General features: G+C 37.1%; 1 protein-coding gene across 1 annotated transcript in view; it reads right to left on the bottom strand.

The window, feature by feature from the left end:
• Positions 1-23,211, bottom strand: part of GTF2E2 (general transcription factor IIE subunit 2) — a 69,715-nt gene that overhangs the window by 35,154 nt on the left and 11,350 nt on the right. Inside the window, exons 3-5 of the mRNA XM_081221213.1 lie at positions 11,752-11,843; positions 5,658-5,765; positions 3,881-4,063 (exon numbers count right to left, since the gene is read on the bottom strand). Coding sequence (XP_081077339.1) covers positions 3,881-4,063; positions 5,658-5,765; positions 11,752-11,843 — 383 coding nt within the window. The remainder of the gene's footprint in view (positions 1-3,880; positions 4,064-5,657; positions 5,766-11,751; positions 11,844-23,211) is intronic.

Here is a 23,211-nt window from a genome sequence, read left to right as displayed (position 1 = left end):
TGGGCAGAAGATTTGAATAGACGTTTTTCTGAAGAAGACACACAGATGGTCAGCAGGTACATGAAAAGATGCTCAACATCACTAATCATCAGGAAGATGCAAATGAAAACCACAACAAGATTATCACCTCACACCTGTCAGAATGGCTATTACCAAAAAGACAAGAAATGATGAGTCTTGGTGAGGATATGGAGAAAAGGGAACCCTAGTGCACTGTTGGTGTGAACGTAAACTGATGTAGGCACCTTGGAAAACAGTATGGAGGTTCCTCAAAAAATTAAAAATAAAACTACCATATGATTCAGCAATACCACTCCTGGGTTTGTTTTGTTTTGTTTTGTTTTGTTTTTTGCAGTACGCGGGCCTCTCACTGTTGTGGCCTCTCCCGTTGCAGAGCACAGGCTCCGGACGCGCAGGCCCAGCGGCCATGGCTCATGGGCCCAGCCGCTCTGCGGCATGTGGGATCTTCCCGGACCGGGGCACGAACCTGTGTCCCCTGCATCGGCAGGCAGACTCTCAACCACTGCGCCACCAGGGAAGCCCACTACTGGGTATTTTTATCCAAAGAAAATGAAAACACTAACTTAAAAAGATATATGCACCACCTTGTTCAGTGCGGCATTATTTACATTAGCTAAGATATGGAAACAACCTAAGTGCCCAATGATGTATGAATGGATAAAGAAAATGTGTTATATATAAACAATGGAATATTACGCAGCTGTAAAAAAGAATGAAATCTTGCCATTTGCAACAACATGGATGGACCTTGAGGGCATTATGCTAAGTCAAGTAGGTCAGACTGAGAAAGACAAATACTGTATGATCTCACTTATATGTGAAATCTTAAAAAAAAAAAAATATATATATATATATATATGAGCTCACAGATACAGAGAACAGATTGGTGGTTCCAAGAGGCAGTGAGTGGGTCAAGGGGTGGGCAAAATGCAAGAAAGGGGTCAAAAGGTACAAACTTCCACTTGTAAAATAAGTTATAGAGATGTACTATACATTATGATGACTATAGTTAATAATACTGTATTGCATATTTGAAAGTTCCTAAGAGAGCAGATCTTAAAAGTTCTTATCACAAAATAAATTTTTTTGATAACTATGTATGTGACACATTTAACCAGACTTACTATGATCATTTTTTACAATTAAAAAGAATTTTTAATTAAAAAAACCCTTAGTTGATTCAATACACCATCTTAAAATTAAACCATATCACAAACAGAGTTATTAGAATTATTCTGGCAGTTAATTTAATGATTAGAAAACCCCCCAAAAACAACTACTGAGAGATGAATAATCTGGAACAGTCACTGGTTTTTCTCGCTGTCTTGTTTTCTTGCTTTTGCACAGTCCTTTTTGTTTCTTGCTAGTACATTTCTTCAAAACACTATATGGTCAACAAAATGACAGTAAAAGTTATCTTCTATCTCCACCAAGAACTGAAGAAAAGGAAACAACACAGAAGGGATTTAACTTAATTAGGCCAAATGTCTCCCTTGAGAAATTACTTAGAACACATCTTCACATATTTAAAATGTGAGGATTTTTTAAAACTTGGGGTTTCGAACAATTTAGAAATAATACTGCTTGCAAATGACAGACTGTGTGCTTTTCATGACCCCTTTTCAGCTCTGCTCCTTAAGAGAGCCATTAAACACAGGGTAACAGGGGCTTCCCTGGTGGCGCAGTGGTTAAGAATCTACTTGCCAATGCAGGGGACACAGGTTCGATCCCTGGTCCAGGAAGATCCCACATTCTGCGGAGCAACTAAGCCCGTGTGCCACAGCTACTGAGGCTGTGTTCTAAAGCCCACAAGCCACAACTACTGAGCCCACGTGCCACAACTACCGAAGCCTGCGCACCTAGAGCCCATGCTCTGCAACAAGAGAAGCCACCACAATGAGAAGCCCACACACTGCATCGAAGAGTAGCCCCCACTCGCCACAACTAGAGAAAGCCCACGTGCAGCAATGAAGACCCAACACAGCCCAAAAAAAGAAAAAAGAAAAAGAAAAAAAGTGGAAGCCAAATGTTAAAAAAAAAAAAATAGGGTGACGATGTGACTTTACATCACAAAATTATTTAAAATAGAAAAAGCAATTATCAGTTTACATTACTATTCTACTTTAGAATGTAATATAAAGCCTACCAAAGAGTAACAATACTGGCCTGTATCAAAATGGGAAAAAGAATGGAGCAGGAAATGTACCTAGCACTCCCAACTGTTAAGCTAGGATTCAGTAGTTCTACCTTTCAACATGTTATAATGTGCACAATTTATCAACTTTGGTCACATATTATTTGCAATATTTGTGCAGGTTAAGTTTAGTCACTTAAGTGAAAATCTTAAAAAGGGTTCTTCATCTGGTAATGGGCAAGTAGCTCCTAGGGGACCAGCCCACCGGAAGAAAACTACTATACTAATCTCTGGACAAGACATTTTAAAAAGAATAGAGCTAAAAGAACAAAACAGATGTGTCGTATGCCATCCACCACAGAGAATACAAAGTTTGAAGTTTGACTCTAGTCAAGACAAATGCCCACTTAAAAACAAAATAAACAAACAAAAACACTCTTTGGAGGAATATAACAGAATCCTGAGCCATATAATTCAGTGTTCAAGACTCAACAGAAATTAGGTATATGAAGAAAGAAAACATGACCTGTAATCAAGAGACAAAGTCTCAGAGCAGACCATCCCCAAGATGACCCAGCTCTTGAAATTAGAAGAGGAGAATTTTAAAGCAGCTACAAGAAATTACACACAGGATGTAATGTAAAATATGCTTGTAATGAATGGAAAAAAAACAAAAAACAAAATCTCAGAAAAGAAACAGAAACCTAAGAAAGAATGAAAAGAAAAGTCTAGACGGAACTTCCCTGGTGGTCCAGTGGTTAAGGCTCCACACTCAATCCCTGGTCAGGGAACTAGATCCCGCATGCCACAACTAAGACCCCGGCGCAGCCAAATAAATAAAGATTAAAAAAAAAACAAAAAACCTCTCTTGAGGGGATTGTTAAAAAAAAAAAAAAAAGCAAGGTCTAGGACTGAAAATACAATCTATAAATAATTAACCAATTGGGCTTAATAACAAATTTGAGGTAAAAAAGTCAGTACAATTAACAACAGATCAATACAACAACAAAGTCCAAAAGCACGCGTGCGCACGCGCGCACACACACACACACACACACACACACACACACACAGCCTAAGGGACTTGTGGGACAATACCAAAAAGGCTAACGTGTGTAACTGAATTACCAAGAAGTAGAGAAAGAAGCAAGTTTTCTCCACAGGTAGCAAAAAGAATGAACCTGCTTACAGGTTAGCATCAATCGTTAGCAATTTTGAATAACAGAGACTCGCAGGTTTCCCAAGAGAGTTGAAAATTTAAACAGGAAATGTAATGTAAACTCTATCACTTTTACTGATAGCCCCTTTAGGAATTCGAAACAACCAAATTATAAATGTTCTTGTGTTTTAATGCCTCTGATTCCCTCAGGTTAGCAATGTGCACAAGCGTTGTTGAAGGAGTTCTTAAATACAAACATAAAAACTTACAAGAAAAAGACTAATGTCTCTGAGGAAATCTTTCCAGAAATATTTTGAAGAATCAGTCATACACAACAACACAAAAGGGAGCTGTCAAAGTTCCACAAAAATGGTTATGCTCTGTCCTGCTCTACAGCACAAAACACAAATTTCAAATCTTTAATTGGCTCGTAACAACCCCAAGTATATAGGATGGAGGAGGTTTTAAAACTAACTTTTTTTTAAGTCATGATATTTTTTAAAACCAAAAGATATTATTATAATTCAAATTATATGAAGGCATAGAAAGAAAAGAGAGGTTATTACCTTGACAGCTTTCTGGGAATTGGGCAGTCCTTCCTCAATGTCTTCTAAAAGAATTCCTCCTAAGCCTCGCTGGTCATGCTTATCTAAAAGCCGAAGGAGGGCCTTCTTATCTTTCAAGTTGTACTTGGGCTTGAAGGCATACTTTCCATCTACTACTTCAATTTTGGGATTATTGACTAATGCCTGTAAGAGTGACACAATTTGGACATATTAACAAAAGGAAATACCATATATACATTATTTAATTCTACCAATTATTAAAAAACCACAATACTCCTATTACAGTGGCAAACTAAAAGTATCCTGTGGATATCAAAAGATCTAAAATACCGGACATCCAGGATCCAAAACAACAGGCAGAGACCAGCATGGTGCTCATTTTTTATAAAAGAAACTGTTTATTATTTACATAGATTCTTTGGATGAGAAAGAAACCACTTTATTACAACTGCTTTGAAGAACGCTGTACCCGTATTGTTTCGGAAGACAAAAGAGGTAAGGATCAATAAAACACCTATTAACATCACTAGACAAAGTGAAATGGGTACTGCCTACCCCACCCTCAGTGTATAGTTTATCACATATCGGGATTATAATGTGAGAAACATTACCCTGGGATGAAAATACCAATAGTCAGTCTGCTCCACATGCTATCAAATGGCACTAGCCGCTGTGGAAGGAACTGAAAAGGACCAGACTAGTGCGTATAAGAAATTTACCTATAACGTTGTCAGCTGAGATTGAAACTGAGTAAGAATGCAGAAATTACTGAATATAATTATGTTTCTAGTCAGTCCTGTTGTATAGCTAGTATCAGAAGGAAAGCCCTTCAAGACAGAGCAACCCTATTAATTTTCTTCTGCAGCTGCCAGCCTGATCCTGAAAGGATAAAGAGAAGAAACACAGAAAGAAGAAAGGAGGGAGAATAGAATAGTAATTAAAATAAACTTTACCTACTGTGGGTAGTCCATGAAATTTCAAGATTAGGTAAAGCATCAAAATTTAAATGTGGATTACCACTATTGGTATATCACTAATATAATGAGCTACAATGATACTAACTGGTTCATTTTACATTATTAAAATCAAGAACAATATATGCTCGATAAAATAAATTAAATTCTATTTTAGGAAGTTTACATTTGGTCTTTAGAATCAGCACTGGTCCTAGAAAGTTGTCTTATTAAATTGTCATTTCATACTTAAACAGAAAAGAGACAAATATCTCAATTTTTAAAGTGCTACTCATTTCCAAATTAGCATGGTCACTGATGGCTGGGGATTCCTTTTCTTCCAATGTTGTGTGGAACATATATACAATGTTCATGATTATTTTTCCAAGTAATCTGCTAGAGGCAGTAACGTCACTATCAAATCATAATAGCAGTAGCGGTATAACAAGTATCTTGCTTAACAAAATATCTTGCTTTCCCTATAATACCTCATGCTTTAAATGTCCTAAAACATAGAAACAATACAACTTGCCAACATGTACATTATAAATTTAGCAATTCAAAATAAGCATAAATTATTCTGTAAAAAGTTAAAAATTGGTACAATGACTGACTTCTTTATAACTTTTATGCTAAAGTCTTTGACATTTTTAAATAGATACATAAGGTTGTATGAAAATAAGTCAATCTCAAAATGTGTATGTTTAAAGAAAAACCCTATACCAATGCTTTTAAGAAAAAGCAAAAATTATCATCTCAGTATATGAAAACCCTAGTTACAGCAAATTTTTTTTTTTTTTACAGTAACTTAAGCCTATTCTTACCTCAGTCATTAGCCATTGTTTCTGCTTGAGTCCAATATCTAAATGTTGTGTTTCATCCAAAATTTCTTCTAAAGTAAGAGGATGTGTATCTCCTCGCTGATGCCGTGTCTATTGCAGTAAGAAACTGTTATTAGAAGACAGGCTTTTTTAATGATTTTTTTGGGGGGGCTGGGGAACACGCTGTGCAACTTGTGGAATTTTAGTTCCCTGACCAGGGATTGGACCCAGGCCCTCAGCAGTGAAAGCACAGAGTCTTAACCACTGGGCTGCAAGGGAATTCCCTGGAAGACAGTTTTAAAATGCTAGATGCGGGCTTCCCTGGTGGCACAGTGGGTGAGAGTCCACCTGCCGATGCAGGGGACATGGGTTCGTGCCCCGGTCTGGGAAGATCCCACATGCCGTGGAATGGCTGGGCCTGTGAGCCATGGCCGCTGAGCCTGTGCATCCGGAGCCTGTGCCCCGCAGCGGGAGAGGTCACAACAGTGAGAGGCCCGCGTACCACACACACACAAAAAAAGGTAAAATGCTAGATGCATTAAATAATAGTTACCAGTAAATTAATCTTTTCAGGAATGCAGAATGTGTATTATTTAAGGCAGTACAATTATAGTGATGAAGAGAATGGACTATAAAATCAGACAGAACCAAGTTCAAACTTGTAGCTATATAAAATCAAATGACAAACTGAGAAAAAAAATTTGCAATTTGTATCACAAAGAGTTAGCCTTCCTAATATTTTAACAGGTCCAAAAACCTAACAAGAAAATGACCCAATGACAGGAACACAAAAAGCACAAAAAAGAGATACAAATGACCTTAGACATATGAAAAGATACTCAACTTCCACTAAGGTATTTCTTATCACACCAGCAAAATTCCATGTTTGACAACTCTATTGATGAGGCTGTAAGGAAACAGGCCCTCTCACACACTGCTGGTAAGAATGCAAATTGATACAACTCCTACAGAGGGAATTCGGCAATATAAATGCATTGAAACCCCCGACCCAGCAAGTCAGCTTCTAGGAATTTACCTTACAGATAAACCACAATGTAGAAAAGCAGCATTGTTGTAAAAGAGAAATTAGAAACATTAGTTGTATTAAGACGTACTATTAGAACTATTAACAACACTAAGTTGTATTTGAAAAAACTAAAGTGGCCATCAACAGAGGACTGATTAAATAAACTACAGCACATCTATGCTACTATACAGATGTTAAAAAAAGAAAATACAGATGTTCGCTATATGCTAATTTGGAAAGATGTCCAGGACAAACTATTAAGTTAAAAAACATATGTAGGGGGGCTTCCCTGGTGGCGCAGTGGTTGGGAGTCCGCCTGCCGATGCAGGGGACAGGGGTTCGTGCCCTGGTCCGGGAGGATCCCACATGCCGCGGAGCGGCTGGGCCCGTGAGCCACAACTACTGAGCCTGCGCATCTGGAGCCTGTGCTCCGCAACGGGAGAGGCCACGACAGTGAGAGGCCCGCGCACAGCGATGAAGAGTGGCCCCCGCTCACCGCAGCTGGAGAAGGCCCTCACATGGAAACGAAGACCCAACACAGCCAAAAATGAATAAATTAATTAATTTAAAAAAAAAAAAGAAAAAACATATGTAAGTGGCACAGTGGTGTGCATCAGAATCACCTGAAGGAAGGGCTTGTGAAAACACAGACTGCTGAGCTGCACTCCCAGAGTTTCAGATCAGTAAATCTAGGAAGGGGCCCAAGAATTTGCACTTCTTACAAATTCCCAGGAGATGCTGATGCCATTGGTTGGAGAATGACACATTGAGAACCACTGAGCTAGGCTAAACCAAACTAACCAAATTTTTCAACATGATTTTTTACATAAGTGAGATACAACCACATAAAGGGATAATAGTGAGATCAAGAGAGAAATCAACCCATCAAAAACAAAGTGCACCATTGATTTGTCATCTTAGAACTAGAGCAGTGTCTCATATGGACCTAACGGTATCTCTTGAACCTTCTCCATATAATTTCTACATAATTCTCATCAAGCAATTAAAGAGCTCTTCCATCAGTAAATGAATAAACTATGAGGAGTATTTTGTGTTGCCTTTTTCCTTTCTTTCTGAGTTCTTGGTTTTATCGGCTCTTCAAAAAGGGTACATAAGGGGCAGTTGAAGACTTTCCAAGAATCAGTTTACAGATCATCTTCTGAATGTACTCTTTCCCTTTCAAAACAGGTCTGCCCCCTTTTTACAACAACAAAAAAAAGGTATAACTCTCACCTCCACCCAGAATTTATACTGCAATGCCCAGAGGTATATTAAACTCCAGGGACTCAAACAAAAGGGCAAGTCAAAAAAATATTGTTTTGGGGAAGCCTTCATAAATGATAAATTGAGGTATCAAACTATCCACTATAGACAGGGCTTCTTGTCTCTTCCAGTCCTAAATATTTTTCTAGGAGTTAAAAATAGGATATTTTGTCCTTGCTATGACATTCTAAATTCTGATGAATTACAGTTTATGGGCAATTGAGAGCTGTTCCCTTTAAACAATTCTGTCTCTTCCATCCCCACACACCCTACCTCCATGCCATACTGTCCAGGAATGCATCGCTCTTAGGGGAGAATCTCCAAATAAAGGGAACACTGGTAAGAAGTATCTAATGATAAATATAGGTTTTTTCAGGTATTTTCATATAAGTAATTCTCTTCAGCAAATCTCAAAATCCATTCCTCGAATATTTATTAGCCTGAAGAAAACGCACATTTAAAGAACTGAAGCAGTATCAATAAAGGAGGCTGATTCTTTTAAATGTAACAAATATTTTCTCGGACAACCAAAATGTTCAAATCATGCTACATAAAACCCATGGACAAAAACCACATAGGAACAGTTTTAGACGGAGGGTGCACTATTAAATGTGGTAGTTAAAACCTACTTTATCAAATCATATCATGAAATTTTCATTCTAATTAGTCTATTCTCATTACGTTTTAAATATTTAATATTTCTACCTCCTATTAAAAAAGTAAGTCATAGCTAGCTGTAAAACCAATTCATTTTTAGCAATAGGTATCCTTCTCCTTCGTTTATCACCCTAAGATAAAATTTACAGTTATTTCTGAATCATTCCCTTTTATTTATATCTAAAAGCTGAATATCAGAGATGGAAGATACAAGCACACACATTTAGAAAAGGAATAACACACTGTTTAACACACCTTTGCTTCATAAACATTTGATTATTTATAATGATGCAGTGTTTCATGATGGTAGACTGTGTATTTATTTTTTAAATTATATAAAAATGGAAAAATTCATTCTTTTTGATCCTTATAATTTTAATCTCAACTACCTTAGTAGTATCTGTTAGTATTCATTCCATACTATATTTCTCAGTGACTTTTATATTACTTAAAATATGATAAAAAACAAGTTTGGTATATCTGGTTGGTCTGACAATGGAGACTAGCTTTGTTAACCGAAAATAATGTCCATAAACTGAGTATGCTAAACCTTCAACCTGACAGTTTTGGCAAAAAATATATTTATACACCTAAGATAAAAGTATTTCATCAAAAAAAATTGCACTGGCAAAGGTGTGTTGAAACTAGTATTTTTATTTTCTCAACTGCTTCTGAATATATCAGATTAACCAAAGTACCGATATGGGGAAGAAGAGGAAGCTGATATAATTAGACATTTACTGAGTCTTGGTAAAACCTTTTTGATACATTTCCTAGAAACTAAGTAGATGGTTAAGGACCAGGTAACAAATCCTCTGGCAAGTTAGGTGATTCCCATTCTTTTGCTTTCAACAAAACTGAAGAAGGACCTCACAGAAGTGTCAACTGATAAATGTTTGATGATAAATCACCATGTAATTTCTGGCATACAACTTGGAAGGTTTTGCTATCACAAAATTAGAATGAACTTATTTATATGAACATTTATTTCTCAGCACTTAAACCTACAAGATCTCAAAATAAGACCAGAAATTGGTGCCGAATCCTGTTTCATTCTATTGGTAAATAATATATTATCTCCAGACACAAGAACCACTGGAGAGATAAGACAGCTCCATTTATTTCATTAAAAATGGATTTCTGTTGCATAATTATTACATACAAAATGAATTTTAATCAAAATTTTAATATATTTATGTTATTCTAATCAACTATGTGGTAATAGTAATTATAATGATAGCTCAAACCAGAAAATATTTAGAGCCTTATGGTTATAGGGAAAACATTCCTAATTTCAATTTATATACATATTATTGTGACAAAGGAGTTTGACAGATGATCAATAGAAGATTTCCAAACACTAAAATACATAACATTAGGATAAAATTCAGTGGGAGTAACAGAACTGACATACAAGTTGAAAGGAAAATAATTAAAATTTCCAACCAGTAAAGTTTGTTTTCATATTTTTTAAAAATGGCATTTAGATTCCCTGAGATAAATTTAAGAGCGCTGTATTTTACTGAAATATTACAATATGCCAGAAATTTCATCTTGTGTCACTATTTAGACTTTTGTTATAACATAAACTCACAGACATAGAAAACAAACTTATGGTTACCAAAGGGGGAAGGGGGGGTTTGAGGAGTTTGGGATCAACAGCTACACACTACTATATATAAAATAGATAAGCAAGGACCTACTGTATAGCACAGGGAACTATATTCAATATCTTGTAATAACCTATAATGGAAAAGAATCTGAAAAAGAATATACATATATGTATACCTGAATCACTTTGCTATACACCTGAAACTAACACAACATTGTAAATCAACTATACTTCAATTAAAAAAAAACCTTTTGCTGAAAAATTACCCTTATCAATTTAAATATGTGCAAAGGGACACATAGTTTTTCAAAATTGTTTCAGAGAACGTATGAGTAAAAATTTGAAGATCGTTGTCATAGATTAACAAAGCAATAAGGGTCTCTAGATAAATGAAAACTGTTTTTAGCGAAGTAGCAAAAACATGACATTTAAATGTCAGTCTCCCTCAAAAGACTGACAGCCTCGAGGGCATACATTTCGTCTGGGTATTCATACCATTCATGCCATAACAGCAGATAGTAGGTTTTAGTATTGCTTACCATGTGGGGGAATGGATGGATGGAATGAAAGGTAAATGCCTAAGTGTCAGAGTATATTATTTGATAATGGGAAATTATAAACTAACACATTTCTACCAGAAATCAAATACAAACCACAGATTTCAGATATAGCTAGACAGACACCAGGTCTCTTAAATTATAAAAGAAAAGACTTCACATAAAATTTGATTTATATACTAAGGAATAGCTGAAATTTGAAATAATAACAAATACAGTACTTTCTTTGACTTTTTTTCAAGAGATACAACTAGTAACTAAATGGGAATAAGTGTTTGGCAGACAAAGGGGGTAAATCTGAAATCACTTAGCCATTTTAGCTATAAATGAAATTTCACTTTCATTAATTAAGTTAGGGTTCAGAATCCTTAGTAAAGCCAAAATGTCATACCATCAAAACTTCAAAATTTACTTGAAAAAATACTAAATCTCCCATCAAATATTAAACTCCAATTCTTTTGTGAGTCAAAGTTTTTCTGAGACACTCAGTAATTCTCAAATTTTCTCCTCCAAGATGTAGAAAAGCCACCACCACCATCTGCCTGAACTATGTAGCTTTTTACTTCTCACATCAATGGAAGTAATATCCTGTAAATCGTTCACATTTTCTCATTGGTTTTGTCAGCAGGTATTGACTAATTAAGAGGTGGCTGTATCTACTGCCTGAGCACAATTTTATTAAGTGAAATGGTGGGCATAAATTGTGTACTTGAACTAATGTAATGTAATGTAAATCAAATACACTTAGATGACTCACTGAAATGCTAACTTGATATAATGTAAAAGGCTTCAGGCAGTAAATCTTTTTTTTTTCTTTTTTTTTACAGTTTTGAGGTATAATAGGCATAAAATAAGCGACACATATTGAAACATACAATTTGATAAATTTTGACATGTATATACAAATTTACTTCTGAAAATTCCAATCCCTTCTTCTGCCAGAAGTCAACAGAACTTCTGTTAGTTGAGAAAAGTACTTACCTTCATGTAATTCACAATCTTAGCAAGAACGCCAAACTTATATCCAGAGCTTCCTGATAGAGCTTTCAAGTTAAATGATCCATTGCTATGATCTGAAAATGAGGTTCAAAAAGCAATTATAACATTTTCATATTAGATGTGATTATTGACTTTTAAGCAACTAAGATGATTTTAACTCCGGTAAAATATTTGTTTTGGAGTCTTCCTATCTAGTAAATTCTACCCTATAAAATTTTGGTGACAAATTCAAAATCTTTGCATGCATAATAACTATTTTCTCACCAAGGATGGAAGCAAAGTATAAATAATTCAAAGGCATTAAAATACATTTCTTTTATAAGCACTTTTATATCCCTCTTTCCTTAAGTCTGATTAGATTTCCACCATAATTAAAAACAAGGTTTTTTAAACAAGAGGACAATACAAATCTCAATCTGATCCATAGTGCTTTTCTAACAACCTTAAAAACCATGGGAAGTGAGTGGATTATTTCTAAGGGATAAAAAGTTCAATTTATCACCAATGACATCAATTTCTGCTTATCAACTTAAAAAAAATAAATGGGTTATAAATTAATGGGAATTAATAAAAAGTATGATACGATAACTATTTTAAGGTAAATTTTAAAGATATATTAGGAATAGAAAAAAATAAGCACTGTGCTCGCGTCGACAGCACATATACTAAAATTGGAACAATACAGAGATTAGCATGGTCCCTGCGCAAGGATGACACGCAAATTCGTGAAGCATTCCATATTTTTACCTAAGTGTCCATCAACAGACGAATGGATAAAGAAGATGTGGCACATATATACAATGGAATATTACTCAGCCATAAAAAGAAACGAAATTGAGTAATTTGTAGTGAGGTGAATGGACCTAGAGTCTGTCATACAGAGTAAAGTCAGTCAGAAAGAAAAACAAATACCATATGCTAACACATATATATGGAACCTTAAAAAAATGGTTATGAAGAACCTAGGGGCAGGACAGGAATAAAGATGCAGATGTAGAGAATGGACTTGAGGACATGAGGAGGGGGAAGGGTAAGCTGGGACAAAGTGAGAGAGTGGCATGGACCTATATATACTACCAAATGTAAAACAGATAGCTGGTGGGAAGCAGCCGCATAGCACAGGGAGATCAGCTTGGTGCTTTGTGACCACCTAGAGGGGTGGGATAGGGAGGGTGGGAGGGAGATGCGAGGGAGGAGATATGGAGATATATGTATAGCTGATTCACTTTGTTATAAAGCAGAAACTAACACACCATTGTAAAGCAATTATACTCCAATAAAGATGTTAAAAAAAAAAACACACATAAGCACTGCCACTGCATAAATGTGGATACTTAAAAAGGATGTAGCATGAAACAACGAGCAATCTACATAGAAGATCATTTGGTTCAGAACATATACCATTCTGTTGCATATTTACAGGCAGAAATCCTAATGCTACCATTGCAACACAAATGCATTCTATTAGTCATAGGCAGGAAGAGTAAAAAAAAAGTCACTGTAAATACCAGGAAGACATTTCAGAAGTACACATTCTATTAGCCAGGCATCAGATCAGATATTATAAAGTTCCCATGTGGCTGATCCACAAAGGAAGAGGTTAAATAAAAGGGAGGAGAGTCCATTTCTGGCACCAGTTTGGTAATAATAATTTAAACAAAAGAATGCATTAGAATAACCACAAGTCAAATGTAACAACTGTCAGAGGTCCACAGGAACAGCTTCTAGAAGGCAACATAATATTCCTTTGAGATTAGTTAGTGAAAAGGCTTTACTGAATTATTTTTTGAGACCTCATATGCAATTTTCCTTTAAAAATAACTTTGTTGGGCTTCCCTGGTGGCGCAGTGGTTGAGAGTCCGCCTACCAATGCAGGCGACATGGGTTCGTGCCCTGGTCCGGGAAGATCCCACATACCACGGAGCGGCTGGGCCCGTGAGCCATGGCCGCTGAGCCTGCGCGTCCGGAGCCCGTGCTCCGCAACGGGAGAGGCCACAACAGTGAGAGGCCCGCGTACCGCAAAAAAAACAAAAACAAAAAAACAAAAAAACCCCACTTTGTTACAATTTTAATAATATAATAACTTAATTGACACATTAAAGCCTTCTTTACTATGTTTTCAAAAATAGTAATATTAAGAATGCCTTACGGGGACTTCCTTGGTGATCCAGTGGTAAAGAATCCGCCTTCCAATGCAGGGGACGTGGGTTCCATCCCCGGTCAGAGAACTAGGATTCCCACATGCCGTGGGGCAACTAAGCCCACATGCCACAAACTACAGAGTCCACGCGCTCTGGAGCCCACATGCCACCACTAGAGAGAGAAAACCCACACGCTACAACTAGAGAGAAGCCCACGTGCCACAACGAAGGGCCTGCGTGCCACAGCTAAGACCCAACACAGCCATAAATAAATAAACAAACAAAAAACGAACAAACAAATAATAAAACTCTATTCCCTTGGCAAGATTCTAAAAAAACAAAGAATGCCTTACAGGTGTGCTTTCACATTTACTACTTCAATTATGAAATACTTCCTACATGGTTCATTTTCCCAAGGTTTCAGGAAACTCATAATGATAATAGTAACTAACATTTATTGAACACCTACTATTGCCAAGACCCATGCTAAATGACTTTCCCATTTAATCCCTCCTAAAAATCCTATTTAGGAGGTTTTACTGTCTCATTTTAAACCTAAGAAAGCTCAGAGTAATAAGTGGCAGAGTAAAGATTCAAATCCAGTTGTAATCTCTGATATGTCTTGTATAAGAATCATTAACTAATATTTAACACAGGTTATTCCATCTCAAACTGGATATTTTGTTACAGTACAGAAATTGATGAATGCATATTTAGGGAATTCTTGTTTGACTTTAGGAAAATAATACTACATTTATCCTACACTACTAAATAAACAACTAACTGGAAAGACTATAAATAACAGTTAAGGATCATGCTAAGGATAAGCACCATGCAAATGGTCAATCATGAAGCACATACAGTTTTGTTTACCGTAAGGCCTCCAGTGTTTAACTCAATGCCAGGCACAGTCAACAATAAATATTAATTGACTGAATGAATGAACATAATAAGAATATTTCCACATACCCCTTTACTGGCCCTAGAAACAAATGTGCCAATTATCCATAATTTAAAAAAATAAGTCTGCACAGCATTTACCCAGTCTGCTGTTGTTCTAGTAGCCACTCCCATAAATAAAAACCTTGAATGTTGGGCTTCCCTGGTGGCGCAGTGGTTGGGAGTCCGCCTGCCGATGCAGGGGACACGGGTTCGTGCCCCGGTCCAGGAAGATCCCACATGCCGCAGAGTGGCTAGGCCCGTGAGCCATGGCCGCTGAGCCTGCGCGTCCGGAGCCTGTGCTCCGCAACGGGAGAGGCCACAACAGTGAGAGGCCCGCGTACCGCAAAAAAAAAAAAAAAACCTTGACTGTTAAGCTTAGACCACAACTCTAATACACTGTAAGAAAATCATTCTCTCTCTACACATCCAACTGAAGATTCTTTTGCAATGTAACTTTCACAGGCTGCTTTTTTTTTTTTTTTAACACAGGTGGTGTACCTACCAAAACCTACTCTTCTCCCAAAGAGCAGAAATAGAAACCTTATTTCCTTTCTTCTTCCTCAGAATTTCATCTAAATCAAACCACCACATGGAAATAATCACTTCCAGAGAGCAAGATTTACGTAAATAACAAGTATTAGAAAGAAGAGAAAGAAAATATCATTTATGAGATCTTACGCACACTTCATGGAGGAAACACCGTGCTGGTAAACCTGGACTGTTTGTTTCCCAGGTTACTGCCTCTCTCGACATTATCTTCTAGCCCTAGCACTGAAATAATCACTGAAGGATCTGAAATTCTACAGCTAAGCACTATGGAATCATCAATTTGTTACTAACTCACAAATTCCTGTGCAGAAATTTAGCTTAAAGACAAAAAAATAAGGCCAAATTAAGGGGTGACAGTTGAGAACGCAGACGGCTCTATTCAAATTTATGAATGATTTACTCCTAGGGTGGCAGGACTTAATGCAAATGCACGTAAAGGAAACTGTCAGCTGCACTGTGGTTCAACCAATAGAAGCACAGCTCCATCTTGGCTGTGCACTAGACTGCATTACAAACAGACGGATACCATCGCTTCAACTGCAGCCTTTCAGACAAGAGGTAGGTTATACGATCTTTTCATTTAATAATACATGTCCTTATGATACAATATAAATATTTTACCATAAAAACGAAGCAGAAAGCTTTGTTCCTACTAAAGACCCAAAAAAATGTATTCATTTCATTGTTTGGTAGGATTTTATTATGAAAATATGAAGACTATCTTTGCTATTTGATAAGCACCCTTACCATCTGTGCCTTAACAGAAAATCATTACATTTTCTACGAACCTAATCTATATCCAGACCTTAGAGTAAGCCATATGCATGTGATGTTAAGAGGTTACTTGCAAATTTCATTTTCTCCGAGCTATTTCATTTCAGCGGTTTGGTTTGTCTTAACAAAGGATTTTTCTTAAAGAAAAATCTAGACTAAAAGCAAATCCGGGACTAAAGCTTTCTGATTATATGTGCAAATTTAAAGCAGTTATTTATAAGAAAGTTTGCTGTATTTTAAGGAATATGAGAAAATAATTCAAAATTTTATTTGACTTTGAGTGTAGATGCAGAGAATGCCAATAAATTATCACATTGTGATTTTTATATAAAAATAAAAGGACCATAAAGGTACCATTACGTAGGCTGCATTATACTGTAACCAGAGACCATTTATAGAGCTTTAGACTTTCATACATTTTCATTAAAATAATTCCCTACAGTCAAATTTTAAAGTCTCTATCACTATAACATACAAATCATGCTATTAAATAAAAACCTTCTTAAGCAGTGTTTCTTTTTTTATACGCCACAAAAATATACATTTATCACAGTATTTCTATATAATGTTAAAGTTATTCTTAAACCGAACTTAAAATAAATACACAGTAAGTCGTTTTGATAAACTAAATTTTAAAATAAAAATATGCTCTAAGAAGAATTGGTTATGGGAGGAAGGAGGGTACCTTTCAAGGTAATAAGATTACTTTCGTAGCTAACAGCAATCATTCATGCCTACTAAAAATTACTATTCAACTGCTGACCGAATTTCTAATTCTACAATATTAAAGCATGAAAAAATAATTATTTAGTAAATGCTAGAGTTCCAGGATATTACCTATATATACTGACCTAAAGATCCAACTTCTGTCCTTTTCTTTGCTGGTAAGTCTATTTTAAATTTTAAAGGGTTTTTTTTTTCGTAATTTTTATTCCTTCTGTTTCTTAACCAGTGTTCTGCTTGCATGAGCAAAGTATCCCTTACAAAGCCCAAAGGCTGCTGTAAGAAGATATTAGATCTCTCCAGGTTCAGTACAATGTGGTCAATTGCCTAGAAAACATTCCTGCTTGCTATACGAAGTATGGGAGCTCAAAAAAAGGTCTCAGATCAAATAAAAATAGCTTTGTCAAATAAAACAGTTAACTCATAACTCAAATTTCAGGTAAACTGTAGACAAAAACTCCTACCACCCACATTTTTTAAACATTATAATCAGCCTACATTTTACCGGCAATATATCTATAGTTAGTACAGATGGAGGCTCATTGCTCTTTAGCCAAACTAACTAAAGACATGGCCTAAGCCAGAGAGTTCCAGCATTGGGTGCGTTGTTCTACATATAAAGGCTATTACGATTAACTGATCATATTTCAAAGTGATATGCTTAAATGCACTAGAGAATTCAATTCAAGGCCTTTTTCCACAAATAGAGCAAAAGCATTATTTTATTCTGATCTGGCAATTCAAGGTTCCAGAACAGTTCCAAGTCCTATCCCTGTAAATATTTCACTAGGGCCTTTTAAAATGGGAGGAAAAATAGATGATGGGAATAGAAAATAGAAAATAGAAATATTAGAAAATAATAATAAACTAAAAATTATATATATAAGAGACTGTTCCTACGTTTTACTGTTTGCTCTCACTTTTCGTAAGGCATGGTACAGCATTTGCTTCACATAAATTTACATTTTGATTTCAAAATTAGCCTCAAAATACAAGAAAATCCTAATGATAAATGTCTTTCTACGTATCTAATTATGTCTAATTCATCAAAGCAAGACTTAGATTTTATCCTAAACTTAACACACAAAATTATTAGAGCTCTACCGTACTCTGAAAGAATAAACCACATTAAATTTAAGGTGGAAAATGAATCTATATTACAGGGTTTACTTTCTCCAGATATGTCCAGAAGCTAACTAAAAAGTGAATGTTTTGAGATGCTCATCAGTTATCAACACACTCACAAATGGCAAACTGTCATCATTCACAACATAAACCTGACATGTATATATACTCTTTCTGAAAACTGCTTAGATGCTCCTAACTTACAAGTACCCTTGGAAATGGCACATACTGCTAACCAGTCACTATGGCAAGTATAATTATCATAAGCATATCTGTGTGTGGATAAAGTACACAGTCTAACCAAAGTCACGATTTACTAATCCTAATTTTTTAGAAGTAATCCAAACACAATGGATTATTAAAAACCAAAGGCAAGGAAGACTTCTGGGTTTGAATAAATAATACCCTCAAATGGTTCAAGAACCAAAGGAATATAACAAGGTACGTCTTGACAAGTCTCACACACATCCCGGTCTCCCAACTCTACTCTCGAACCAACCCCACAAGTAATCATTGTTATTAATTTCTGTATATCCCCAAGATTTTTGTGCAGATACAAGCAACTAAAAATATATATGATTTCCCTTTTTCCCCTATACACTGTCCTGCACTTTGTTTACTTAACAACATATCCTAGAAATCTTTCCATGTCACTACAGTCACCCCATTCATGCTTAACATCCGACTGTGTGAGTATACTACATTAATTTAACCAGAAGAATAGTTCATTGATGGGTACAAGTTAACTTCAAAGTAAGTGAGTTTAGTTGTGTGTCTGTCTGCCTGCCCCGCTTCTTGCCTCCCCTTATCTCTCCCTTCCCATCTCTCCCCCTCCCTCCCTCTCGCTCTATTCTTTTTAGGAGCAAGGGGACCTGAAAATTTTTTAAGCAGTTCACTTGTACCTCAAAAATAAATAGAATATAAAAGTTCCTTAAGCCAACTTTCTAATCATTCTAAAATTTTATTTTGATTACATTATTAGTCTTTACAATTTCTCCCCAGTCTTAAGAAGTCACCACAAATTTAAAAAGGCCTACTCATGGGACTTCCCTGGTGGCCCAGTGGTAAAGAATCTGCCTTCCAATGCAGGGGACGCAGGTTCGATCCCTGGTTGGGGAACTAAGATCCCACATGCCGCGGGGCAACTAATCCCGCATGCCACAACTACTGAGCCCGCGCACCTCAACAAGAGAAAACCCAAACACCACAACTAGAGAGAAGCCCACGTGCCACAACAAAGACACGACACAGCCAAAAATAAAAATAACAATGAAATAAATATTAAAATAAAAATAAAAAGGCCTGCTCATAATAAATTAAAATACAAAGTAATAAATTCAGTATAATTTCAACCAGGTATGAGTTACAGATTTATACAGCCAATGTCTAGGATAAAAGAAAAAAATTACAAGTTTGATATGTTACAGAGATAAGATTATAGGTGATGCATTTTTTAAAATTAATTAATTAATTTATTATTTTTGGCTGTGTTGGGTCTTCGTTGCTGCGCACGGGCTTTCTCTATTTGCAGCGAGTGGGGGCTACTGTTTGTTGCAGTGCGGGGGCTTCTCACTGCGGTGGCTTCTCTTGTTGTGGAGCACGGGCTCTAGGCACACGGGCTTCAGTAGTTGTGGCACATGGGCTCTAGAGCGCAGGCTCAGTAGTTGTGGCGCACAGGCTTAGTTGCTCTGCGGCATGTGGGATCTTCCCGGACCAGGGCTTGAACCCGTGTCCCCTGCACTGGCAGGCAGATTCTTAACCACTGCACCACCAGGGAAGCCCATAGGTGATGCTTTTAATTTTTATTTTAAATTGCTATAATGATATTTTTGATATCAATCATGAAAAAGCAGTTTAAATTAACGTTAATTAATAGGGTAGATAAATTTCAGAGGCATAATGTAGAAATTACCTCACTCTACTCTCTCCTCCCTCCCCTACCATTGTTTCCCCTGCAGTCAGTTCTAATGCCAGAGAAATCTTCAAAAGAAATTCCCAAATTTTAAAAAGGAATCAACCTGAAAGGCCTTAACAGAAAGTCTAAGGAATACTGTCATCAGTGCTGAAGAGGGCTAGGTTAGCCAAGGTAACATTATTAGACAGACCCTCAAGCAATTCTTCCTGTTCTTTACCTACCCACATAAGTCGCACAATCCCCCATTTCACCAAGGTCCTAATCTTCTTCCTCTCCCTCTCCTCTATTAGCTCTGCTTTTTAAAAAGCACCTGAAACTCATTCACACTGAAGTAAAAATAATTGTAACAAAGTAAAAACAATTGTAACAAAAATAATTGTAACAATTGTTACCCCTCCCAGGAATGTCTGCATTTTAGCAGTGCTAAAAATCCTAAAGGAGTTCCAAAGCTGAACATTTTTCAGGCATTTGTGTGTCTGTGCACATGCATTCATGACACTATCAGCAAGGCTGGATCAAAAAGGACTTAACTTTTGTCACCGTTTGAGTTAGTTTCTATAGGTTACTTGACTATTTGTGTAAAAGGTGGTTAAGTTCAGAGGCAGCAACAACACAGAGGTGGAGGGGTAGCCTATCAGGACTCCATACTGCACAACCCCAACTTACACTGTATTCTACCTGAATGGCACCCACTCCACAACAAAACATGACTGGTGCTCCCCAGAGCTGTACAACGCAGCAGCCTGCTTTCTGTAAGGGTGTGCTTGGAAGAGAAAAATTCAAAAGATAAAAGAGTAACTTTCAGGGCTTTCCCTGGTGGCGCAGTGGTTGAGAGTCCGTCTGCCGATGCAGGGGACACGGGTTCGTGACCCGGTCCGGGAAGATCCCACATGCCGCGGACCGGCTGGGCCCGTGAGCCATGGCCGCTGAGCCTGTGTGTCCGGAGCCTGTGCTCCGCAACAGGAGAGGCCAAAACAGTAAGAGGCCCGCGTACCGCAAAAAAAAAAAAAAAAAAAGAGTAACTTTGAAAGGCTGGGTCTCTTGACATAGTTTGAAATACTGTAATGTAATGGGAAGTTACTCAAATACCTGTGTTCCAGACAATGCATTTTTGTACGTCCCAGAACAGAAGCAATTAATTCAATTACTGTCCATTAGTCTCTTGTCCCTCATTTCAAGATGAAAGGTGACCAAGCACCATAAATGGATTCTTAAATCCAACAAGAAAAAATGAATTTAAGCCTTTACTTTTGGCCTCAGATCATCAATTTAACCTTCAAAATATATGAAGGAAAAAAGGAAGGAACCAAGTCCATCCAAAGAAGTGAGATGATCCGCCACGCAAATCAGATTTAAAGAAAAAAGAAAAAAAACCTTAGAAAATATTAGTTTATTAACCCCAAAGTTTTACAATTATAAAGGAAACAAATCTAAGGAATTATATTGTTATGTTTGGGGGTTTTAAGTCAGTTTTTAATCTTTTTTGGTGTGAAAATGATATTGTGGTTATATTTAAAGACAGAGTCCTCACGTTTTAAGAGATATATACTGAAATATTCCTAGATGAAGTGACATGATGTCTGGGATTTGCCTCAAAATAATCCATGGAATGGAAGTGAGCAGAGATACAGACTGGCCAAGAATTGATCAATGAAGCTGTGTTATAAGCACATGGGTGTTTATTGTACTCTTATACTTCTTTTTTATTTTTTCCCACCTACTCTTATACTTCTGTACTACCTTGAAATTTTCTATAAATGCAACATACTCTCACACACAAGTTATCTCCAGCACTTAGAAAAGTATTTGTTGGGTGGTCCAGCAGTGAAGACTCCACACTCCCAATGCAGGGGGCCCGGGTTCAATCCCTGGTCAGGGAACTAGATCCCACATGCTGCAACTAAGAGCCCACATGCCGCAACTAAAAGATCCCATGTGCTACAACTAAAGATCCCGCATGCCGCAACTAAAGACCCTGCATGCCACAACTAAAGATCCCGTGTACCCAACAAAAATCCCACATGCTACAACTGAGACCCAGCACAGCCAAATAAATAAATAAATATTTTTTAAAAAAGGATTTGTTGGGCTTCCCTGGTGGCGCAGTGGCTGAGAGTCCGCCTGCCGATGCAGGGGACACGGGTTCGTGCCCCGGTCTGGGAAGATCCCACATGCCGCGGAGCAGCTAGGCCTGTGAGCCATGGCCGCTGAGCCTGTGTGTCCGGAGCCTGTGCTCCGCAAAGGGAGAGGCCACAACAGTGAGAGCCCCGCATACCGCAAAAAAAAAAAAAAAAAAAAAAAAAAAAAAAGGATTTGTTACACAGTAAGTAATCAATAAACATTTGTTTACAAGAATGAAAGTCTATTTACAACTATGTAGCAAAAAAATCACACAAAATAGTTCATTTCTTTCATAAAAACAAGCACACAAACTGACAACAGTCGCTGAATTAGGGAAGTGGAACTATGGGGTATTTTCCTCTCATTTCAAAAGCTTCTCGGTATACAGAGGTATTTTATAATTTTTTCAAAAAGCCCGAGATATTTTTGGGGTTTTTGTTTATTTATTTTTGACTGGGTCAGGTCTTGGTTGCGGCACGCGGGATCTTCATTGCGGCATGTGGGCTTCTCTCTAGTTGTGGCGTCCAGGCTTTCTCTCTCTAGTTGGGCATGCAGGCTCCAGAGCACGTGGGCTCTGCAGTTTGTGGCACGTGGGCTCTCTAGTTGAGGTGCGTGGGCTCAGTAGTTGAGACACGCAGGCTCAGTAGCCCTGTGGCATGTGGGAATCTTAGCTCCCCAACCAGAGATCGAACCCGCGTCGCCTACATTGGAAGGTGGATTCTTTACCACTGGACCACCAGGGAAGTCCCCTTAAAAAGCTGTTTTTGAATGATTACGATAATAAAGTCATTTATTATGTTTAATATCAGATCTCCAATCCTTACAGTCCCACTTAAGGCCCAACAAGTATCAGGTCAACAAGAGCAAAGCTTAATGCGAGAACAGTGAAACTTTAACTCACTGGCTAATTTTGTGAGATGGAATAATAATTTAATAATACACACCTTTGGGATGCTGAATTTGCCTGTTTTTTTTAATATTCCTGTCCATAGGTCATTTAGGTATTATGAAACATTTAAGACTATCATATACATAACCAAAAAGAATCCTAAGATTAAGGTCTCTTCATAGGCAACTTTAATCGAAAACTGTTTTATACTTATTCTGAAAACTGTCATTTGGCTTTTCTTTCTCTACTAATTTTCACTCAGC

Source organism: Mesoplodon bidens (assembly GCF_964165515.1).
Source record: "Mesoplodon bidens genome assembly, chromosome: 20".
Classification (NCBI taxonomy): domain Eukaryota; kingdom Metazoa; phylum Chordata; class Mammalia; order Artiodactyla; family Ziphiidae; genus Mesoplodon; species Mesoplodon bidens.
This window is presented reverse-complemented; position numbering and strand designations above follow the sequence as displayed.